The following is a 23,985-nucleotide window of genomic DNA, read 5'->3' as shown; positions in this document are numbered from 1 at the left end:
CGCTGCCTTTTAAAAATTTTGCCAACGATGTCAACCAGACAAATATAGGTGCATGTTTCTTGTAGAATGCCTAGGGATTAATTGGGCCAAGGTCACTCAGTTGTCACAGAAATGATTTCCTGGAAAACGGCCGGACGAAATGGTTCGTGTTTTTTTCACTGTTTTCATCGGTTTCAGAGACACACTAATGCACAACAGGTGCGCAGGCGTGTACTGGCCACTCACCAGGATATAAATTGTGTAGGGAGTTTGTTTACTCAGAGTTCATGGTTGATAGTGCATGTCTTATCAAACGTTCAAGCCAAGCAACGCCTCTTGATGACGATTAGTTGAATAATCACAGGGCGTGACCATATCGCACGTCCGTCGAGGGGGACTAATTCCAACTGCCATGCGTTGCTGGTGCGCTTTTATGCGTGGTAATTCAAGCAATGGGATTCATGCTCGGAATTTCTCGGAGTCGCCAAGAATGATTTCAATACAATTTTTGTCTCTTACGGATTGGCGCCCCGTACCGTTCTTTGGCTGTGACATGCATGGTGTACAGAGACAATAACAGTGCAATTCCAGTCTTGGGCCAAAACGACTTCACCGCAAATCCATCAAAATAAGGACAGAAAAGGAAATCTCACACATTACCTGTTACCACTGCTATCACGTGACCCCGATCATGCGAAGAAGGCTCATTTCAGTACGCTGATAACTCCGCCAGCGAGCACTGGCTCCTTGCCCTGTCAGGGGAGAGGTAATAAAAGCAGCATTGGTAGAAAAGCTCTCTCTCACAATCAAATATTATCAAGGCCATTGAACGTTTTTAAAAGGAATTTCAAATTAATGACTGTATAGTCCCCTGAACACGTTCTTGGGTCTGACTAACACGCCGGGCACCCATGCACCACCTATTTATAAAGGGTACGCACTTTACATATCAGATTTACTTATCTTGTAGATCTTGTAAACTGTGTAAACACTTGTCGTAAACATGATGTTGCTTTAACATTCGACCCTTGCGTCTCAAATACGGGTGTGGATTTCAAAGTCGCCTCTATAAATAAACAAGTAAACAAAACATGATATTGTCATGTTTATTATGCTTGGCTTACAGATGGTATTTTTTTTTTGGAAATTTGAAGTATTCGTGCACCATTCGCTTCAAAAGGAAATTCATTATAAACTCAGTCTAGATGGTTTTCAATGGCTTAACTGTACACAGGGGTCAGGCATCCGTGAAGGTAGGCCTATTTTGAAACCTCTTTTTTTGCTTATAGCGTCAAACTGTAAACATCCTTCTTGGTACAAGGGTGTGTGTGTGTTACACAAGCCAAAGAGTTTAAGGTGAATGGGAACGGGCGTATGCTGAAGTTTTTTGGGAGGGGGGCTCAAATGTTTTTGAAATGTTGTCGTCTAACCTTTTACGGACTTTCTGGGTGGGGCTACATTTTGGGTTTACACACCTTTGGAAGAAAGAGGGAAATAAAATGGAGCTTTTTGGGGAGGGGGCATGGCCACGGTTGCCACTTCTTGGACCCTTTTTTGGTGGAGGTGTTAGTATGTTCCCCAAGTGACCCCCCCTCCCCAAAGTAAAGCCACAGGTCATTTGCGTGTCCAGGTTTGGGTCCAGAGGAAAAATAAAAAATTTCTAAAGAATATGTGCGATGTTTTTTTCATCTGTGAAAGGATGCCCACCCCAAGAACTTTGGTAGTGAATAAATAAAAAAAATAAATATTGATAAAAATGTCTCCAGGGTAAACCCCATGGATAAACAATTGCTAACAAGAGCTCTTCTTCAGCCTTACGACATCACAGCAATTAACACTCAATTTTATCTCACAAAGGGGCGTGCATGGAACATTAAGCGTGCATATCTGACAAAAGAGATCTCAATATGTTTACCTTGTGATTGTCATTTCAAGTTGGTCATTGTACTTTGTTCGTGAATGCAACGCCCACATCGGTGAAATCAAGCCTGGGCTATAAGGCGAATTACTGCCGTGCCCATTGCGCGACACTGCTCTCTTCAGTTCGATATTAAGGCACACTCATTATAATTAAGCTCAGCACGGCAGTAGCGCAGCGCGTAGCCCAGGCCTGACAGATTTGAAACCAACCCGTTGAACTGACCCTCAACTTTGCCAGTCTAATCGTTTGATTTGCTGGTCAAAGGAATGTGTTGGAAGATCAAACCAAGAGCCGGCAATAAGACATAAAATGGCGGATGAGAAAGGGAAGGAGGCTGCAGCTGTCGCTGAGGAACAGGGACAGCCGAAGGAATTCGACGATATCCTCGGCGCCATCGGCGAATTCGGCAGGTGGCAGAAGATCCTCTTTTGCCTGGTCTCACTGATCGGAATCATGACGGCAATGAACACCTTAGCCCAAGTGTTCATGGCCGGGGAGGCTGACCACTGGTGCCGCGTGGCCCCCTGGGACCAGGCCAACTGCACCGATACTGGCCCGCCCGACGACTGGGAATGCCTCCTGGAGAAACGCAACGCGTCCATCCCCCTGGTGACCAACAACAAAAGCGACAAAGCCTTCGAGCAATGCGAGATGTACGACATTGGAGAGAAGCCTTTCATTCTCGGGGCGAATTCTAGTTTCTACGAAACCAGCAACACCATTAAGTGCGCCGATGCAGACGGTTGGGTGTACGACACAAGACAGTACCAGACAACCATAATTAATGAAGTAAGAACAAAAGTTTAATCCTGTGTAAAAAAAATTGTAAACACATTGCATTGTCCTTTTATCTTTTATTCCACAAACAGGGCCTATGTTATCCTGTTTTTGATACTGTGATTCGACGTAGCTGCAAGGGCCACGTTTCCCAGTTTTCCAGTCCCTAAGATGAGGGGTATTTTTTGACTGCTCCTGCTCGGACAAAATGCCAATGTAGCTATGTGACGGCTTGAAGAAAGACTGGGAGAGGGGATGAATATTTTATATTATGATTGCGATTTCTTTAATGAGAACATGAGAACTGTGTTACTTGGATTTTACTTGGGGGTGCTCCATTTGAATGTGACTATCGCGGTTGACGTTTGCAACATAATTATAGTTACAATGAACTTTTTTTCAGTTCGACTTGGTGTGTGATCAGAAAAGCTTCGTGAGCCTGGCGCAGTCGATCTACTTCGCCGGATTGCTGGTTGGATCGTTCGTATTTGGTTCATTGGCTGACTTGTAAGTGCTTTTTGGAAGTTTGTGAGTTTCACTGGCTTAATCATCATTTTAACACAGGCTTTTCCCCTGCTTAATCAAAGTTAATGACCAAATTTAAAGTTTTCTGACCAAGTGAGCCTTTAGTGTGTTAACCCCAAAAAATCAAAGAAAGAAGGAACAAAAATCCAAGAATGTTTTGGAACAGTTCACTGTCGGGCAGTTCTGATGGCAAAACAGGCCGAGCTTCAGAGCATGAGACTGATTTATTCAAAGGAAATGGCCCGAAAGTAAATGTGTAATGAGAGCATTTTAAGCTGAGTCGGTACGATCGGCAATCAGTTGTTCATAGTCCAAACGATTTTGTGGCCACCGTCATCACCTAAAAGATTAGTCAAAGTTTGATTTCATTCATTTTGATAATTGGCTTACGACAGGTAACAAACATTGTCAAGGTGTTGAAATTAACCTAGAATGTTATTGAATTCTTTAGAACCATGTAAAAATGTTTCACCCTTTCTTAACCATACACAGGCTGGGCCGTAAGCCGACAATCTACATCGCCACCACACTTTTTCTGGCAGCTACTCTGGGTAACGTCTTCTCGCCCAGCATAGTCGTGTACATGGTGCTGCGTTTCTTCGTTGCGGCCGGGGGGATGGGGGCCTACTTGATTGCGTACGTCCTCGGTAAGCCTTTCTGAACTCACTCCTGACAAAATAATGACCTTGTGTGTCCTCGGTAGCTTTCTGTGGGGGATGGTTTTGCAGCATAAGACCATGGATATGTTGAAATTCGATAGGTCTTTTATGGTGTGCGGTGGATGTTTTTTTAATCGCTCTTCCTCGATACAAAGTCTGTCCACTCCCGATGGTCTGTGTCCAGATTGCCTCCGTAATAACTGATATGTAGAAGGAGATGTTTACATGTGCACGTATAATTTGGGCGTTGGGTTGGAAATACTTATTCCTACAACTCGTGGGAACTTCGATGGGAAAAGCTTCTCTGTGCCACTGATTATGCTTCAGCATGTCTACAGCACGTCACTGATTTTCAAGTCTGAAAACCCTTTCAGAATATAACGTTTGTTGCACAAACATGCAACAGAACTACACTTCTTATTTTTTCCTTTAAACCTGCAAAGTTATGTGCAAAAAACCTGCAAAAAATTTGTCCCGTTTTCATTTTCTTTAGATTATACTTAAAAAGTCCGCAATGTGCATTTTACCTGGGGACATTATGCATCTGTCTAATCATCTTAAATGGAAGACAAGTATCTCATATTTCCTTACTCTCAATGGGAAGTGCATTTTTTGTAAACATTCAAACTTTTCGTTCTTGCTGTCATTTCATTAAAGGAAGACAAAGTTCATTCGAAGGCTTTCTTCCACAATTTTGAACCAAAAAAAGCTATTTGTGAGAAAAGTAGCCGTTAGCTATATACCATAAACTGAAACAACAGTGAGTCCAAAATCTGGACAGATTTTAGTGTAGAAATAGTTGTAACACTGGGTTTTGTACCTTGGATGACCTCACACCTTGCTCATAAATAATTATGCAAATTTGCGTAGCATGAAAATCAAACTAGTACCAAAGTGCCCTTTAAAATGGCACAACAAACATTCAAAATCAGAGGAAAGTGGAACATGCGGGGATATCCACCAGAATGAAATTCAAGTTGAATGATTACATTTGTGTAATTGTGAGGGCCTCTAAAAACTTCCATGAAGACCTGACTTCAGTCTACTCAGTCATGAATGACTCGGCACCTTCGTCCAAAATAAAGCTAAAAAGATTCTCCTGTCAGCTTGCCTGATTTAGCAATTGGGTTGTTGACTGCATCCAATCCAGTGTTACTGACCACTGTTTATAGTAGGCCTACAACAGAGCTAGCACCAAGCTTACATCTACGAGTGCATTGAAGTATTATATATCATGTATTCCATCCGCCATGGCGTTATGTAAGAGAGTAAACATTGACGCACATGCAAGTCGGTGTTATCGGAGGGGGGACCGGGTTAAGGATAACTAAGATAAAAATTGCCCGGCTGTTGAATTTTCCAAAAGCAGGGCTGGGGTGAGGTATAGTAAAGGACACCGAGGGGCGCACTTTAAGGTACTTAATTATTCTTGATACATTAGGGTACATCTTCGCTTGTCCGGTGCTATTTAATACACTCTAGCTGCTGAAAAGTTGAAAAGACCCCTTAAAAAAGTATTGTACCACCGTCGACAGGGAGGCTCAAATCCCCCCCCCCCTGTTGTCAAAAGGGGTGGGGATGGGCCCCTTGTTCCTTGGCTTAACCCTACATAAGTTCCAATATCGCCACAGTGCAGGGGTAATTGAGCCTGTAGGAGATTTCAGAAGAACTCTTTTCAGTCATTTTGACAAAATATTTTTTTCAAAATTCGAACATACCGTTCTCGCAAAACGCGCATATTCCTAAGACGGGTAGGCCGAAAATGTATACTCTTTTCACTGCGGTGCTCAATGCACGCTCAAGGGCACGCATGTAGCCATGAACTTCAAATGACCCTAACAACAACACTATCCATTCGATTGAGTTTAAACTTCACATTTGTAATGATAAGGAGTGTTTGTATATGCATGTGAGATGGGCCAGAATAACCAGGCTCTTTTTTAGGGTTAATTAAAGGTGCTCCCACTTCAAACCTTGTTATCTACGTCCGGCCCATAGACGCATTGCCTAAGTCGGTGAGTACTTTGATCGGATGGAAATTGCACCATTGTATTTACCTTTGCTTAATCCCTGCATATTTTCACCCACATCTCTCTCTTAAAATTCAACTCATTGGCTTTCCCTCCCCTCATAATCTCCAGTTTCATCTGAGATCACAACATGAGCCCATTTCTCTTGTTGGACCTCCATTATAGTTGCTGAATTCGTTGGCCCGAGCAGGCGTGTCCTTGTCGGTATCTCTATCCAGTTCTTCTTCGCAACTGGCCTCACAATCCTTCCGCTTCTCGCCTTCCTCATCCGCACTTGGAGATTTCTGCAGCTCTGTATCTCAGTTCCCACTGTCCTGTATTTTCTTCTGTATTTGTAAGTGTCCTTTGAGAGCCACCGTACAGTTGCTGCTAATCCGCAAAACAATGAAAATGCAACATTTTGTTGTGGCGTTATGGTTTCACTTCGTAGATTGGTAAATGTTGTGTTCAACCCCTAAATCGCAATTACACCGCAAATAGTACATGTACTGGTTCCCAGCCCAAGAGCCACGGTGATGTACCTCGTTAGTCACTGGTTTCCTTCCGATTTTTGTTGGGATATTATTGAGCAAGCTTGAGCAGCAACTTTGTTGATTTTGCCTGGTAGGCCCACCTTGCATATATAGTGTGTATAGGGCACCAAGGACAATTTTTCATTCAGTCTTGCCCAGCTGTGTAAAAAATTCCTACAAAACGGCCCGCCATGTCTTGAAACTTGCTTTGCTAATATAATAGCTTCGAAAAAAAACCATAAATTTGTAAAACTCTTCCAGCCGGTGTTGCTTTCAAACTGCACATGGACTTCACCTATAGGCCCTTTCAATTTCATAAGAATCGAAAATATGGATTAAATTCACCAGGACAAAACTTATCCTAAAGAAACCCATATAATCTTCTTTTTAATGACACGTAATGCTATCTTGATGACGTAATCTTCAAACAAGCCGTTACTTACTCTGTTATCTCTGTTTTTGGCTGCGAGTCTACTTCATGCAAGCAGCAGATACTGGACGGCTGTTTTATACACATTGCCGATTTAATGGGAAACTTGAAAGTGGATTATATTTGTAAATTTCAAAGTGTTTTTAGTTTTTCGTTGATTACTGATTTCGTCATCCACAGTTACATGCCCGAGTCGGCTCGTTGGCAGATGTCCAAAGGGAAATACAAGCAAGCCGAGAAGACGTTAAGGAAAGTAGCAGCGAAAAACAAGACGGAATTCCCCGAGGAAATGTTCTCACCGGAGAGTATCGCCGCTTCAATGGTAACAAATATCTGTTGCCAAAAATCTGGTCTTTGAGATTGAATAGCCGTCGTTATGATTATATCGAATATTTTTGCTTGTAACCTGGATAATTTGATAAACAAAAAAGTATGAGTTTATTCGTCTCTTGTCAACAGGAAAAATCGTCATCGAGACAGCAAACAGCAGTTGGATTGTTCCGCACCCCAAACATGCGCATAAAAACACTGAATATAATGTTCAATTGGTGAGTTTTGAGACTTTGTTCGGTTAAATGCATTCAAGTGGTGTATGCTTTGTTGTGTAAGACGCGTAATGATTGTCTTTTTGTTACTGGCCACGAACTGACAGGCGTTGTCTGAGGGCGCCTTTCCGCACTGGCGGTTTGGGGACATCCGTCAATCACCTTTAACTTTAACACCTCTGCGTACGGACCACGACGGGCAATGAAAATGCTCGCACATGGAAAGGAGTCTTAATTTCCTCAAAAATGGTTGTACACGTCACTATGAATTCATTCGTCTATTCATCTACCTGCAGGTTTGTGAATAGTTTGGTGTACTACGGTCTGGGTCTAAGCACCTCTAATCTTGGCGTGGACGACTATCTCGCCTCGGCTCTCTCAGCGCTGATCGAGTTCCCCAGCTACATCTATTGCGTCTTCGCTCTGCAGTACTTCGGGCGGCGGGTCAACCTGAGCGGTACCATGGTGATCGGCGGTATTGCGTGCATTACCACTGCATTTCTGGGTAAGTCAAATTAAAACAAGTCCTAGACTTGTATCAAGGCGATCGTCACATTTTGTTTTAAACTACAATGTATTCGATGTGCGCAACATGCTGCACAAGACAAAATACGAGCAGGTTCTATTTACAGCCATGTTGAATAATTCAGGGTGCATTCTGCAAATTTTGTCCAATTACTTAGCCTGGAGGGTGATTATCCATGCACACGTCATTGGTCTGGACCGCCTCTTTACTTATTTCCACCATGTTACATGTCCAAACCAGATCCAGATGACGTCATCTCTCTTATGAATATTAATATTTCCAGAATCGGTGGGAGTAAACCAGAGAAACATAGCCCCTAAAACGAGGTGATGTAAGTGGTCGCGCTAGTCTTTTCTCAAGTGTCATTATATTTTATGGCGATTTTCACGCGACCCTGAGTTATCGTTGGTTGCGCCTACAGCTTTGGACTATTTTGACAAAGTCGGTGAAAAACGCCTGCTCGAGTGTTTGTTTCTTAAGAAAAGTTTTCACTAGTTTGCGAAGGTCACCCACAAGTCGCCACAAATAAATTTTGTTGTCTCTCATAGGAATATTGAATTTCCTTTGCTTTTTTTCATTTTGCAGAGATGGGGGTTGCGCGGACGGTTATCGCTATGATTGGAAAGTTCTGCATAGCCGGTTCGTTCGCTATCATCTATGTGGTGTCGGGAGAAATCTACCCAACTCCCGTCAGGTAGCACACTATATTTACACTTTCAAATTACTTTTTTTATATCTTAGCTTTTTTTCTATAGTTTTAATTAATGTCTGTGTAAGGAATTTACTCTTCGAGTAAGTACGCGTTGCTCTTGTATAGGTTTGGGTCCGACGAGAATGGCCCTCTATTAAAGGTATAAAGATATTTGCATTATTTAAATAAATTTTAAGTGAATTTGGGTTGAACTTTTGCCTTTTCAATCTGTTTCAGAGTCACAGAAGCTTTAAATTCCCAGTTTTTGTAAACTTTACTATAGCGTCGTATAAGAACGTTGCTCCTCAGTACAAACTGGTCTTGACCACAATGGTCTAGCATCAGGTTTTGACGACCACATTAAAGTCAAACTGAACCAAATTATGCCAAGGTTTTGCATACACCTTGCAAAACAAAAACAAAAACCTACGTACTGTTTGCATAGTACAATTTTATTAATCAGGAAAAGTCGTTTGGCTAATACGGCCGAAAGAATTTGAACTGACCCCCCAAGCAGGACGAGGAAAGATCGACTGTTTGCATCAGTGAAACGTCTTGGTTTCAGACGTCGCTCTTTTCACGATTAAGGCTTTAGTTTTGCATAATAGCTTTTATTTTTATGTCTTGTGTAGGCCCCTACATGTTTACAAAATTCAACCGTAATACAAGTGCTTGTATTGATTCATTTATATGACCCTAGCTTTGCTTTGTCGGCTTTCATGTTTAATGAGAGAAGCAGATGTCACACTATGCGTCCAGATAACCTCATGTTTGGATCATAAAAATGGAAGTTCACTAAGATGTACAACCGAACAGACCCAAATATACTCGTATAAACGTTCTGTGTAACACACGGTGACCCAAAGATTGGACCAGGTGGTTCATCCTATCAAGATTCTCTCAAAGAAATGTCTGACATCGGTCCTCTACATGGAAAATCTGACTTAATTTTTTCCTCTCTCTCTCTCTCCCGCAGGAGTGCAGGGATGGGCCTGTCTTCCGTGACGGCCCGTGTGGCCGGCATCCTCTCCCCGTTCATGCTGGACCTGGAGGACCTGTGGGCGCCGCTGCCGTTCGTGCTGTTCGGGAGTCTGTCGATCGCTGCCGGCCTACTCGCCTTGCTGCTGCCGGAGACGAACAACAAGAAGTTGCCGGAGACGCTGGAAGAAGGAGAGGCCTTTGGAAAGTAAGCGTAAATTGTGCCCCAACCCCCAGCCCCAAACGGTGCAATCACATAATTTCCACGGTAAACCTGGCGATATTTAAATGGTTAATCGAAAGTGAGTTTCTTCCATTTTTCAGTAAGATGTGTTGTCTCTCAGCATTTTTTTCAGTGCACCAACTCTGATATCAAATAGTAAAGGTGACGTGTGCGATTACTTATTTCCATTCTTGTGATCAGACTACATCATTTGTATGTTTGCATTATCGTATCGGCTTGCGCAGTTTTTGAGGGGCACACCCTATTCAAATGGCGAATTTTAGTTTTTTGTTTTGTATTAATCTTTGGAAGAGGATCGCTTTGCATCCTGCTTTCTGAACAAATTTGACCCCCCCCAAAATGCTCAATACCTACGCGCAAATGTGAAAAAAAAATAAAGGAGGCGTGTTCGTTGATCGAGTATAGTGACAAGAACGCTACCGTAGTCAATGCTGCTTGGAGTCAACACATCCGAACTCTGTATCAAGAAAAGACACAGACTTCCTCCTTGCAAGGGCGTAATTTTGTGTCGGAAATGGGGGGGGGGCTGTTGATTGTGGGCGATTACTTGCTCGGCCGTGGAAATCTGACACCACATGACACTAGGTGCAATGTTCATGATAGAGATGTGCATCTGCAATATGTATTACACTTTTGAAGAACCTTACATTAAAACGGCGTATTAATCATTTATCAAATAATCTTTATCAAATTGTGTGTGTGTGTGGGGGGGTGATTCAATAGCACATCCCCTCAAAAGTGAGGCGGATATATATTCCCTATACCCAGATCTCACGCCCATGGGCCCCGCCCGCCATTACAGCTTCCTTTATGGTATAGACTATTGGTTATTTACTTCTTACCAACGCCCATGCGCTCTGCAGCGATCAATTGGACAGTCTCACTTTTATCCATTTGTTTTCCTAACTTCCATTACTGAGATTTTTTTTTGGTTTGTTTTCTTCTAAGACCGAAGTGTCTAGGAGGTAGCGGCCGGGATGCGGAAGAGGGTGATGATGTTGCTATGGTGACTATTAATGTGACTCACTTAGATACCAAGCAAGGGATCGAAAATATTGCCTTTGAAGAGAAGGGAACCCAGACAGACAAGACGATTAAAAGTATGTAGGCAAACGTCGAGACATTACTGGCTTTGTCAGTGACATGGGCTTCGTGGACAAACGAAGAGGGCGCTGTGTAATCTAAGTATGTGGAGGGCAAAGTGTGAATTTAGAGCTCATTGAGTTGGATGGCACATCTGGAGCTCCGTACTGGAAAGGTACTCCACAACAGCAGCACCGTCACTCGTACACGAAGCCCATTATATTGACACTCGAGATGGCGTTGTCTGTGAATATCTCGAGAAGTCCGCCACCTTGTCAGGTACAAACATGATTAGGAATCGCTGTAAAGAAGCTGCAGTCTTTTTGACATGGGTATTTGTGTCAAACCATTAGGCTGAATAAAATATAAACGAGTTTCTCGTCCCTCTTGGATTTCTTTTCCCCAGTCCACCTTCCCCTTTTTAAAACTTTGGTAAAAATGAAAATTTTTTCATTTTTTTAAAAACTTGTTTGATTCATAAAAAAATATGTAGCCTAATTTGCAGTCTGATTTGCAGCTTACCAGTTTCCAAACTTAAAGATGTAAATATATGTTCTTCAATATTATGGAACAGAAGATGGATATCTGATAATATTGTTACCCAGATTTTGTTAAAGTTAATACTAATGAATTGCTATGCTGCGCTGCAACATGACTACATTTGATCAAAATCACATTAGATCAAAATCCATGAATGATATTCTTATGTTAATTTGGAGTGAAACCCTTCAAAACCGAATTAATTCCCCTTTTAAGCTTATGTCATGTTTTAGTGGCAGATTTATTTACAAGAAATCTCTATTGTTACACCTATATTTACTAAAGAGCACGGCATTGCCGTTGTTCCAAAACAGTATTTTACAAGAGTTAGCGACGAGCAGATTGTGATAGTATTTGTTTCGTTGGAAAACACAGGTTGCTTGAATTTTTGGGCGGAAAAAATACATTTCACTTTGTAGTACTGACTATTCTATATGTAAACTCACTTTGCTTTTATACTTCTCTTAATTATTTGATTTCTTTCTTAGAAGGGGAACTGTCGGTGAAAGTGTGTAAGTTGTTAAAGGTGGAAACTTCTTGGAAGTGGAAAGGTAAAAAAAAAGGCTCGACGCATTGGGAGATTTTTTGTGGGAACATAATTTTTCATGCAAAACTACCAGAGAAGGGGCCTTGCATGTATAGGTGGGACTTCGTTAATTGACACAAGGAACGACCTGTCCACTTACAGCACTTTATTGGTGGGATCACCCAACTGCAGTTGGGACCGATGCTGTAGTTGGGACAGTAATCAATGTAGTAAGGGAAATGAGAGACGTGTACATCTTCCCCCAGCAGGACCAAGAAAGGGGGCAACATATGGCTCTTTTCAACCGATGAGGGGGTGCTTCTGTTCAAGGCGGACAGGCACTTATCTATTTTGTCCAACAACATTTTTTAATGTTCACCTTAATTCGAGCAGGGGAAGAACAAACGTGGGGAAAGCATGACGTCACTTTTTAGTAACTTTTGTTTTAGTCGTACAAGCTCAGACCAAAGTTCTGGCTTAGTGCATCAACGAGCAACTCGGACTTGTGGCAATAGACCTTATCAGTGACACTGAAGCCATGTTTTGATAATGTTCCCAGAATCTATTTCATTCAACGATATCTGTTAAATGGGGTGGTGCCAGACTATTTTAGATTTCATATACCTCACTTTCATTTTTTAAAGTCTTAAAACATTTACATAAAATCAGTCACAAATTTTAAATGATTTTTCGACATAAATGACATCAATTTATGACGAACTTGTATGTAATTACTTTCATTTTTATTCTCAGGTTCCCAAAATAAAAAGGTTAACCTCGCTTTCAGTTCAATTTGGCCAAATGGCATCAGTTGTGTCGGGATACCACTCGACCCATGCGCATACTCACAATAGGGTCCATATGTGTAAGCACAAGAAATTACTGCAAATCGCAAGAGCGTTCAGCTAGGAAAAGGATGGTACCAGCACATAAGCCCATGTGACGTGTACAGTGTGTGACTGGTATAGCTCAATCGGGTTATAGTGGTTTCGTCCATAAGTTATAATGCTTCGATGCTTGGCAGCGGTGTCTCCAGCCTTTGTTGTGGGGGGGGGGTTTCAAAAGCAAATGTGGCTTCGGGCTCATTAAACATGATGTTGGGGGAAAAAAAACCGACGTCAGATCAGATATCCACGCTGCGAGTTAGCAAAAGATGAATACATTTCAACTCCGGCGAATTTCCCTGCAAACATTTCGTGACATCAAAATTTGCTTCGCTCTTGTAGCCTCCTGAACCAGCCTCAGGGCTTTTTTGTAAAGGCAAAACCTACACCCATATCCCATAGCACCAAATAGCACAAATTTGCAAGGGGAAGTTTTTGTTTTGATTTATGTGTTTTGTTTCAGTTTTTGTCTTTGCTTCCCGCGCCCTCGCACGGATCAATGTTGTTCAGCGTTTGTGTCTGATAACCCAATCTTAACCCTTGCCAAAATAGCCACTCGCATCAATGTCAACGATTCAAGGTCAACGACTGAATCTTATCAAACCTCAAAGCCAAGCGAATATCATAAGGCCGCTCCTTGCACGAACCAAAGTCCGCGAAAATCGGAATTGTTAACGCTGTTGTGTAAAACTTGGCCATTGTGTTGCCATTTTTTTGTCTCAGCCGAACCGTAAGCAAAAACTCTGACAGGCATTGAGCATTACCTCGAAAACTATCTAACCACCATGTCAGACAAAGAAGACTTGTTGGATGATGGAGCCGAACCAAAGACTCCCCCCACTTTCGACGACATCCTCTGTGCCATCGGGGAGTTCGGAACCTGGCAGAAGATTTTGTTTTGCCTCGTCCCGTTGGTTGGAGTCATGGACGGCTTGAACGCCCTGGCCCAGGTGTTCATGGCTGGGGAGGCTAATCACTGGTGCCGCGTTGCAACGTGGGACCAGGCTAACTGCACCGCTACGAGCCCGGCGGACGGCTGGGAGTGCCTCCTGGAGAAACGCAACGCCTCCATCCCGTACAATGTCACCACGGAGAAATTCGACAGCTGCCACATGTACGACGTGAGAGGTGTCGAATTTGAGGTGGGAATCAACGCCAGCTTGTTCGCCAATGGGACCATCGAATGCCCAGATGGTTGGGTGTTCGACACAAGTCAGTACAAGACGACCATAATAAATGAGGTAGGCCATGTTTTTTTCCTGTAAACTAAGGTATTATAGCATTTTCCACTGTAACAGAAATTCTCGGCCTCACTGAAAACAGCGACAAAGCCACCATCAGGATGTCGTCACTATTCCGGCATTATTAAGCACATTCTTCAATGCACAAGCTATTTAAATGAACAGTAATAAAGGCATTCTTATGCCTTGGACGTTCACCCCCTATACAACTCGTTGAAATGACCTCTGACCGGACTTTCTATGAATGACTGGATTATGCACTATGCAGTTTTGAACCACAGTCACCGGAAATCATGGGCTGTTCGTAATTACCGCATTTACGCTGCACTGGAAAGTAGCTAGGGCAAAGGTCACGAATCGCTTCACCGTGCGTCCTGAGTGGGCGCCCTTCTGTGGCATTCGTTTGTGTAGTGAATGTTAAGTGTGCAATTCAGCTAGAGCTTCGATTTTCATCATTTCATTTTAAGTTTTGGTTGAATTTTTACCAAAGACGACGTGAGCAAGATCTTTCAATGGACGAAATTCGCCTGTGGACCATGGCTGGATTGAAGGAGTTTTTTAATGAACAGCAACGTATATTCCACACTCTGTACTTAGATTAATTATTCAGCACTTAATAACCTTAGTTTGTTTGAAATTGTCTGACAGTTTAAACTCGGACTTGTTTAAAATGCCAGCTTTCTTCCATTTTCAGTTTCATTATATCTTTGATACCGCTTTCCTTAAAGATTTCCTGCAGTAAGTTCCATATACGAATGTCACTAGACACCCTGTGCACAAACCCTACGAGGCTGGTGTTTTCTAAGAAACTGCGTAGATTTTGTCAATGCTAAATTTGACATATTAGGGCAACTTATTGCTTTCTGAGGGCTAACAAGGCCTTGCAGGGGAGAACTGGTGACATTTGTCTGTGGAAATCTTACCAATTTCCTTTCCGTAAAAGTTATAGAGATATATTGTAAATTATTTTGGGACACTATTCAGTATTATTCTATAAATGACCGTATGGGATTGTAAATTTCCAGAATGTTCATTCTATTCTTGGTTCCTCTCGAATCCAGCCAGCTGCTGGTCGTAAAATGTGTCCTGGGGCGAGTCACTTTATACCTCATTTTGCCTCTGAATCCATAAATGTATTTGGTTGCAGCTTCAGGTTGGGAGCAGCGTGTAATGGGCAGGAATCCCATCCGGGAGGAATAGAAAAATCTTATTGTTTTCATGCCAACTAGAGAGGGGATAAGCCCCCCCCTTTCAAGTTTCCAAGTTCACGCAAGTCATCCCCCACAATCCCCGCCCCCCGGCAATGATGCATATTTTTCAGAATCCATTTTTCTTTATCATTTGAAATCAGTTTGATCTGGTGTGTGACAAGAAGGGTACGGTCAGCTTTCTGCAGTCCCTATTCTTTGCCGGATTTCTCGTCGGATCATTTGTGTTCGGCTCGCTTGCCGACTGGTAGGTCTATGCCGGGTCTACCGTCTTCACTGTAATCCCGTCAAAGTAGCAGTGTGTCAGATTCTTTGAAGAACTGCTTCAATTTTGACGCTGCAAAAGCATGTCTTGACCCACTGGAGGATGGGGGTGTAGACGGGGCACGGCCGCTGTCATGCTATCATGAAAAGACATGTTAGGGGGGGAGAACCAGGCCTATGCCTCTCTGAAGCGTGTGAAAATCGGAGAAATTCAGTGCCACACCTGAGAAAGCCCATGACGACTACACAATAAAAATTCCCCAAATTTCCTCCCAAAATGTGTCTTATTATCCAGTATTATTTCAGTCTCGTGTCAACTTCTTTAGGCGTCAGTCATAAACTGAATTTTTTAAGGCATGACTGAAGGCTAAGAAAATGAAGTGCTCAAAAGCCCTTTCGCTGGGCTGTGTGGCCGTCAGTGCTTCTTGTATAATATGCCATAGTTCACGCAAGTCATCCCCCACAATTCCCGTCCCCCCGGCAATGATGCATATTTTTCCGAATCCATTCCCCATTTTCATACCAGGCTGGGCCGCAAGCCGACGATCTACATAGCCTCTGCGGTACTGTTGGTCTCGTCCATTGGCAACGTCTTCTCACCCAATGTGATCGTGTATATGGTGTTGCGGTTCTTCATCGGTGCTGGTGTGATGGGAGCGTTTCTCGCTGCATACGTTCTCGGTGAGTACCAATTAATGTTGCACGGTTTATATCAAGGCAAGCCAGAGTGACCATTTGATAACCAGTTATGGACTCGGGCTTAATTCATTTCGTTATGCTCAAATGTTTGACCAGGTGGTACTCAATGTAACCACGTGACTTTGTAGTCCTACCCTTAAAGTAGTTTTCTGTCCTTTATAGAGAACTTCAAGCGTAACAAGGTCAATATTTCCAAGGGGGCACAGCGGGTTCCACCGCGGGGGGGGGGGTACATGGGGCAAAGACATCCACCGGGGTGTGTGCTCCTGCGTGGCTGCGCCCCTCCCCATAAGGTTTACGCCATTACCCTTTGCTCTTTGCAGGCCTCTAGTTCAAAGAAATGATCTTAATACACAATTGACTGTCCAGTTTATAAAATTTGTGGTTTCATCCTCGCTCCTTACAAAAGTCCCCCTTAACAGCAACACCACCACCAAAAACACGACCACCGCCACCCCTACCTGCACCACCACCAACGACGGACAACAACGACGACGACGACAACAACAACAGCAACAACAACAACAACAACAGCAACAACAACAACAACAACAACAACAACAACAACACCAACAACAACAACAACAACAACAACAACAACAACAACGACAACAACAACAACAACAACAACAACAACAACAACAGCAACAACAACAACAACAACAACAACAACAACAACAACGACAACAACGACGACAACAACAACAACAACAACAACAACAACAACAACAACAACACAGACAACATAGAAACGAGAACGTTCCCCCGAGTGACCAAACACTTGTCACCGGTGTGCAGACAGATGGAATTTGATGATGAATACTCCGCGCCATACAAAAAGCTATAGGGGTAAAATTTGTGAACTCTGGAGGCCGCAGACGTACATTTATTGTCAAAATACTCATAAAAAGAAAGCCAGTGAAGGTCTGCGCTACGTCAGTGTGCTTTGACAAAAAAGAATTATTGCTGTGGATTTGTACAGACAAGATCCCGATCTCTTTGTTTCCCCCGCAGTTACGGAGTACATCGGGCCGAGCAAGCGAGCTCTAGTCGGCGTCTCTCTCCAGGTATTCTTCGCTTTTGGCTTGACTGTTCTGCCGGTGCTGGCCTACTTGATCCGCTCCTGGAGACTACTCCAACTTGTTATTGCACTCCCAACCGTTTTGTACTTCTTTCTATATTTGTAAGTTTTTTCTCCAAGTTTTGAAAAATAGATGATCTTCATTGGAAGAACTGACGTGGTATATATAATTTACTTAAGCAAGAGCAAGGGAGTGTTCTGATTGCATCATGCACCAGGCCAAGATCTCACGGCATTTTTGTGCCATTCCAGCGAAAACTAGGGCTCAACAAAAGTTACGGACATACCGCGCCCTAAAATTATCGTAGAACACAACAACTAGGTGCTTTAAGATTGCGATGGTGACCTACCTGTGGATCCACTACATGGTGAAGGCTAATACCGTGGGAAGCCACAATGTGTTCCTTCAATGACAGACCACTTTGTGCATAACTTCCCCCCACAAAGTGCTGATAAATGTACACAGGAGTCCGGTGAGTTTCATCATGCGCAGATGCTCTGAAAAATTGCAGCTGTTGAAGACATCTCAAATTGTTTTGAGTGACCAGTTTTAAAACACAAATTTTTCTTGACACCACTCCCACATCACATCTGCGGAGAAAATAGCCAGTTTTTCTACTCGACTTCCCTGTATAGTTACATTCCCGAGTCGGCTCGTTGGCAGATGTTCAAAGGGAAGTACAAAGAAGCCGAGAAGACGTTAAGGAAAGTAGCAGCGAGGAACAAGAAGGAATTCCCCGAGGAAATGTTCTCACCCGATGTCATTGGCGCCGCTAAGGTACGTATTCGCTCGTGCATGACCGGCCGGTATGGGCTAATGCATGGCGCAGTTTCTTCTAATCTTCATTGGATGTCAGCGTAACTGTATGCGCCTTGATATATGCGTGCGAAGAAGGAGCGTGCGTTGCTTAAGGAAGTAAGTTAGTCACGGGCTTGAGACGCTCGAACTTCACAAAAATTGTGTGAGGGGTACAAGCTCATCTCAGCGTCTGTTAGGGCAAAAGGAACGAAAGGTATATAAAATGACGGGAAAAGTCCAAGTTCCAACTTCCGGCAGCAGTCAAACCTGTCCCTGTAATCCCAAACTTTCAGCCGCATCGCGCCACTTTTTGGTTTCATGAACTACGCTAATTTTGCAACATTCCTCTCGTTGAAATTACCGATCTGTTCAGACACTGAACAGCCAGGAGGTATTTGGAATTTGTTGTCTTTATCCAGGAGGAGAATGCTGGTGGCCAGCAAACAGTTGTTGGACTCTTCCGTACGCCCAACATGTGCCTCAAGACATTAAATCTGATGTTCAATTGGTAAGCATGAGCCTACTATCCGCCTTGAGCAGAAGCACCCCCTCATCAGTTGAAAAGAACCATGTCGGAGGGGAATATTGATTTTGTGGGCAGAGACGCGACCGTAACGCGTGCATTTCGTGATCATTTGTAAACCAGCGAAGTGCTGCAGTTCCCACCAAAGAAGCCTGCTTTGCTAGGAAAATTGCGCCCTCTCTTGGTCCAGCTCGGGGCACATACTGTGTTCCTCCAGAGATATTTAACTTTATAGTGTGTTGGTGAAAGATGATCATGTACAATATTATATCGTGCAACTGTGCCTACGCTCTGTTGCAATGGTAGGTTTGTGAACAACATGGTGTACTACGGTCTCGGGCTGAGCACGTCCGACTTTGGAGTCGATGACTACCTGGCCGCAGCGATTGCAGGCTTTGTCGAGCTCCCTAGCATCGTTTACTGCGTCGTTGCGCTGAAGTACACCGGTCGGCGAGTAAATCTGAGCGCCAACATGGTGGTTGGTGGTGTAGCCTGCGTCATCTGTGCTTTTCTTGGTAGGCGATTCATTCTTGTACTAGGTCTCTAGTGCAACTTCTGCCATTTTGACCAGTGTCACGTTCATCACCAGCACCAAAAATGGATGCAACAGAAATGGAAACACACGCATTATTTCAAAACACCATCGGCTGCCACAAATACACATAACACAAACAATACGGGCGATTCACAATAGTGCGCCTCCAAGCGTTTGAAACGCGTTGACCAATCACAGTGCGCGAAATCTGTCGACCCTTTCCAGACGCCCATTGGGTCGACAGAGTTTGTGCATCGGTGATTGGCCAGCGCGTTGAAAACTCTTGGTGGCGCGCCATTGTATTGTTGCACTTTTATGCTGTGGAGACACTGCAATGAAAATTACAAAAACTGCTTTGTATTAGAATAACTAAATCATGACTTTCCAAATCTATAATTTAACACGTTTTGAGGTAAAATGGTCTGCGGTTTTCGTTTCATCTCCCATTAGAAATGGGCGTTGCACGGACGATTATCGCCATGGTCGGCAAGTTTTGTATTTCTGCCTCTTTTGCAATCATTTATGTCGTGTCTGGAGAAATATTTCCCACACCAGTCAGGTAGGTGCCTTGTGTAATATTGCAAACAATAGGCTTTATCCTAGAGATGGCCATCTTGGAACGAGCTCCCTGAATCCACTTTATTTTTTGAAAATTCTGAAATTGGAAGGAGCCTGATCGTCTGTTTATATTACCGGTAAAGCCTCACTTTGAAACAGTAACTAACTTTGGACAATAAAGGTGGCAGACTTCCTTTCCATAATTTGGAACTAGCCAACCGGAACACAGAAACAGAATTTCCCTATGTTGCAACATCTTTATTTCCACATATAGGACAGATTTACAGAGTCAGATTCTCTCGTGGCCCAAAGTGGTGGATTCCTGAATAAGGCCCACCAGCCTAATACGTATATGGGTGTGATCCATCGACTTGCGCATTCAGTCAATTTTCTTGCATGATTTGTCAGTAATTTTGCCGTCGGCAAATGACCTTTCTTTTCTAATTCGCTGTTCCGGCAGATTGTTTCAACAAAGGGAAGCAAAGTTGAGTTGAGGATCGATCAATCGTGCAGAGCAGTGGCGTAGCCACAGGGGGATGTGCCCCTCACAAATTTTCGGTGCCTCCCTCCAAGTGCCCCCCACTAAAAACTGATGAATGGATAGTAAACAAGGCTACCCCCCCCCAAGAAAAACCCACTGAAAGCTGGTGTCCCCATTAGATGCTGGTGCCCCCTTTGTGCCCTCCCAACTAGTAAAATCCTAGCTTGGTGTAGAGCGATCAGGTGGTCTTGCAGATATCGGCCGATCGCGCCCAACAAATATAATTTGAGATGATTTTGGTGGCTAATATAGAATTTCTTAGTCACTAACGGCATTGCTTGCATCTTCACGGAACCTGCGTCAATACCGCCTGCTTTCTTTCCAATATTGCAGGAGTGCCGGCATGGGCTTGTCTTCGATGTCTGCCCGTATATCGGGAATCCTTTCTCCGTTCATGATAGAGCTCAAGTCTCTCTGGGAGCCACTCCCGTTCGTGGTATTCGGGGCCCTGTCTGTCGCAGCGGGCTTATTTGCTCTTCTGCTCCCCGAGACAAGAAATAAGAAGCTTCCTGAGACGATGGAAGAAGGAGAAGCACTTGGGAAGTAAGTAATGTACTAATATTAATGTTGGCATTGCTACTTGTCGGCCTGGAATAACATGAGCGCTTAAGCCCAAGTCACACTGTCACGATATTGGCCAAGATAGCCCGCCCTCATTGAACGAGTTTGTCTTTATCAAGATTGTTTATCAAGATGACGTGTTTATGAAGATGAGTCCGCAAGGCAGGGTCCCGATTGCAATTCCCAAAGGATATGGACGGTGAGCCTACCATTATACGACTGTAAAGCAGATTAAATACAGTTGCACCAAGACATATTCAAGGACCTGGTTTACGTTGTCGCCGGAGTTATATTAACGAGCCACTCATGTTGGCGACTTGAGTCGAGTCATTGTAACGCGGTGACTGGAATTCTTGTATCGCAGTGCCTCCAGTCGAGTCATTGGGCAAAAGAATTTAGTCGTGTCAAGTCAAGTATTTAGCTCGAGTCAATTCGAGTCCCCAATGTTTGGACACTAAACGACAAATGAAACTTGAGAAAAGTCAATTTAATTTGGCATTTTGAAATTAACCGGGTTTCTCCATATTGTCGTGCCACATCTTACCGTTGATTATAATAATACATCACATTTACGTTACAATTTTTGGCAGAGAAGTTTGCTTTTATTTTGGGGACTCGAGTCTTGTTATTAACATTTACTCGAGTCAGATCTTCTAATTTGCTCGCTGTGACTTGAGTCAAGTCGAGTCATTTACCAGTTGGGAGTTGAGTCGAGTCGCAAAAACTGTACGGTAATGGACAATACGGGAGATGGCGCGCCTCCAAGAGTTTGCAACGCGTTGACCAATCACAATGCGCGAAATCTGTCGACCCTTTCCTAACACGCACTGGGTAGACAGATTTCGTGCATTTTGATTGGCCAACAGCAAACTCTTGGAGGCGCACTATTGCGAAACGCCCGTATTACAGACGATTGTTTACTTTTCAAGGAAGATAGTAGTGAGATAAATGAAGATTTATCATCCCGTCATATACAAGTCTCAAAAGGTATTCCAGTCCTATAAATTCGTAACCACTTGTCATAAAAGACAGCCACAATTATCAATAGAAGGCCACGAATGTCTATACGATGGACGTACGAAAGGTGCTAGACTGAATTACGATTGCCGTAGGATAGTCCCACCATTTGAAAAAAAGAATCGTCTTTGATCCAGGATAGTTCTGAACATTCTCAAAACATTCTTGCTCCTTCCCAACCCATAAAAATCAGCCAAGGCTCTTTTAAGATTTTTATAGATGCTGCCCCTTATGTGTACACGATTAGCTACACTTCACCAAGACTTGATAAATTGAGGGCTCGCGGGTACAACATCCTGACAGTGTGACCTAGGCTTCATGTAAACCCCGTGAGTTACTCCCTGGCAGTTATGTCTCGTTTAGTTATGTGTTGCTGCCACCTGCAGCCATGTATTGGACACGCCCCATCTTGTGTACATGACGTAAATTTCACCCTTGACATGTGCTCTAACCTTGCCTTGGTTTTACTGACTACCTTTACATTATGTCTGTGGTCGGTGAGCTCAAAGTTGAAAAATCTTTTTTTCGGCAGTCATACTACAAATTTCATCGTTGAAGATGCCTTCTTCCTTTGTTGAGAAATTTCAAATTCAATTGCATAATTTCGTAACATCTCATTAATTGAAGACCCAGATGTCTCGGAGGCAGCGGTAACGATGCTGAGGATGTCGCCCTGGCAACCGAGGCAGACCCCTCCCTAGAATTCCCCGCAAAAACGCTCGGCAAAGGAGGGAATCTGGCTGAACACGCGGGTTTCTGGCGGCGTTTCGAGGGTTTAGCAGAGATATATGAACACGTATGGGGCTCCAACATAATACATCTTCGTTGATAAATCATTCTGGAAAATCCCCCAAAAACTTTTTAACTGGTGAGGAAATAAAAATCTTCATTAAACTATATAATGCTTACAGCAGTGTTCAGTGTATCATGATTACTCTTGCATATCTATTGTTCAGGGTTTTACGGGTTTGTACATGATACACGTTCTGATCAGCAGAGCAGGGCTTCAAGGTTATTTGCGCAAAAGTTGAATAATAATAATAATCATTTTGTCAAGTGAACTGTGAAAAAGGCTGGACAAGAATAATTATGTTTGGATTGTATTATTGTTAAGAGTATCACAAAATATACCTCCGACGTAGCCTACTTGTTTGTGGTCGTTCCCTTTTTATTCAGAGGCAGCTTGATGGCATCCTTCGGCGAAGTTTTGTTCTTTGGTTGAAAACGTCAAATCAAGATAAATGGACCTACAATAAGGGTGGTGTGTATTTTTTCCGGGAAAAATCTGAAGTATTTTATGAGTTTGTCTTTGGTGCATTTCATTTTAATGTATGTAAAAACCAAATGTAATTATTTCTGCTGCCTGGACGTCAAAGATCAGAATTTTGAAAGGAGTAATAAAAAAAAGAAAAAAAAAGAGCGAGGGGAAGAAAATCCCCAGTGTTGGAAAATATATACCTCGGAATCCGTCCCCTTCTGTCCTCATGGCTCGTCAGGTCGTCGTTCATACTAAGAAAAGTCTTTATCTGCTTAGCCAGCTTCCGACTGAATGATCACTTCACTCGGGATGAACAGCGATTAAAAACAGGATTTTTTTTCATCTTTCTTATTTCATCACAGTTTGGGAATTAAACATATGATTTTCTACACATCTTGTGCATGCACCTCTGTGAGAGCCTATTTTCAGCACCTTTGTAAATTGTTGTGATGAATTTTTGAGTCTCTGGTGGTCCGCCAGAGGAACATAAACTTAGAAAACAAGACCTTTTAAACCAGTCTCAAAGGGTTTATGCACAGCGTCCCATGTGGAACTCTTTCCAAAGTGACCTCCGACGAAACAAGAGACGAATTTTCCCGTTCAACGTGATCGATAACCTTGAGTTTTGATACTTTAGGTTTGTGAGCTGTGAGGAATTGCTCCCAGGAAAGAGCTCATAGCGTCATTTTGCATCAGGTTGAAAAGAAAAACCAATAAATATATTCCATTGCGGGGTAAACTAACGTTTATTGCCTTACCGATGCTGTATCCTCTTTCCTTATCTGCTTTTCAAATATTTTTATCAAACAAAATGCAAATCCAGATCACTTTAATTTGTGTGCATACGAAA

At 43.1% G+C, this 23,985-nt stretch overlaps 2 protein-coding genes across 2 annotated transcripts; both read left to right on the top strand.

Annotated features, from left to right (window-relative positions):
• The first annotated feature begins 1,961 nt into the window (after window positions 1-1,961).
• On the top strand, window positions 1,962-12,758 carry LOC110990280 (organic cation transporter protein-like). Its single transcript, XM_022255180.2, has 10 exons — window positions 1,962-2,689; window positions 3,081-3,184; window positions 3,695-3,849; window positions 6,057-6,225; window positions 7,014-7,155; window positions 7,293-7,381; window positions 7,675-7,883; window positions 8,490-8,598; window positions 9,572-9,781; window positions 10,766-12,758. Exons 1-10 carry the CDS (start codon window positions 2,210-2,212, stop codon window positions 10,923-10,925), a joined length of 1,827 nt encoding a protein of 608 aa, XP_022110872.2. The 5' UTR covers window positions 1,962-2,209; the 3' UTR covers window positions 10,926-12,758.
• A 246-nt stretch (window positions 12,759-13,004) lies between these two features.
• LOC110990281 (organic cation transporter protein-like) lies at window positions 13,005-23,541 on the top strand. The gene is made up of 10 exons (XM_022255181.2): window positions 13,005-14,091; window positions 15,443-15,546; window positions 16,090-16,244; window positions 17,277-17,445; window positions 17,980-18,121; window positions 18,562-18,650; window positions 18,972-19,180; window positions 19,651-19,759; window positions 20,633-20,842; window positions 22,505-23,541. The coding sequence occupies exons 1-10, from the start codon at window positions 13,636-13,638 to the stop codon at window positions 22,704-22,706; spliced, it is 1,845 nt and encodes a 614-aa protein (XP_022110873.2). The 5' UTR covers window positions 13,005-13,635; the 3' UTR covers window positions 22,707-23,541.
• Window positions 23,542-23,985: the final 444 nt, after the last annotated feature.

This window comes from Acanthaster planci, linkage group LG15 (assembly GCF_054643075.1).
Source record: "Acanthaster planci isolate LZ-2023a linkage group LG15, COTS_SCS, whole genome shotgun sequence".
Classification (NCBI taxonomy): Eukaryota; Metazoa; Echinodermata; class Asteroidea; order Valvatida; family Acanthasteridae; genus Acanthaster; species Acanthaster planci.
The sequence above is the reverse complement of the archived record's forward strand: the minus strand, read 5'-3'. Positions and strand labels throughout refer to the sequence as shown.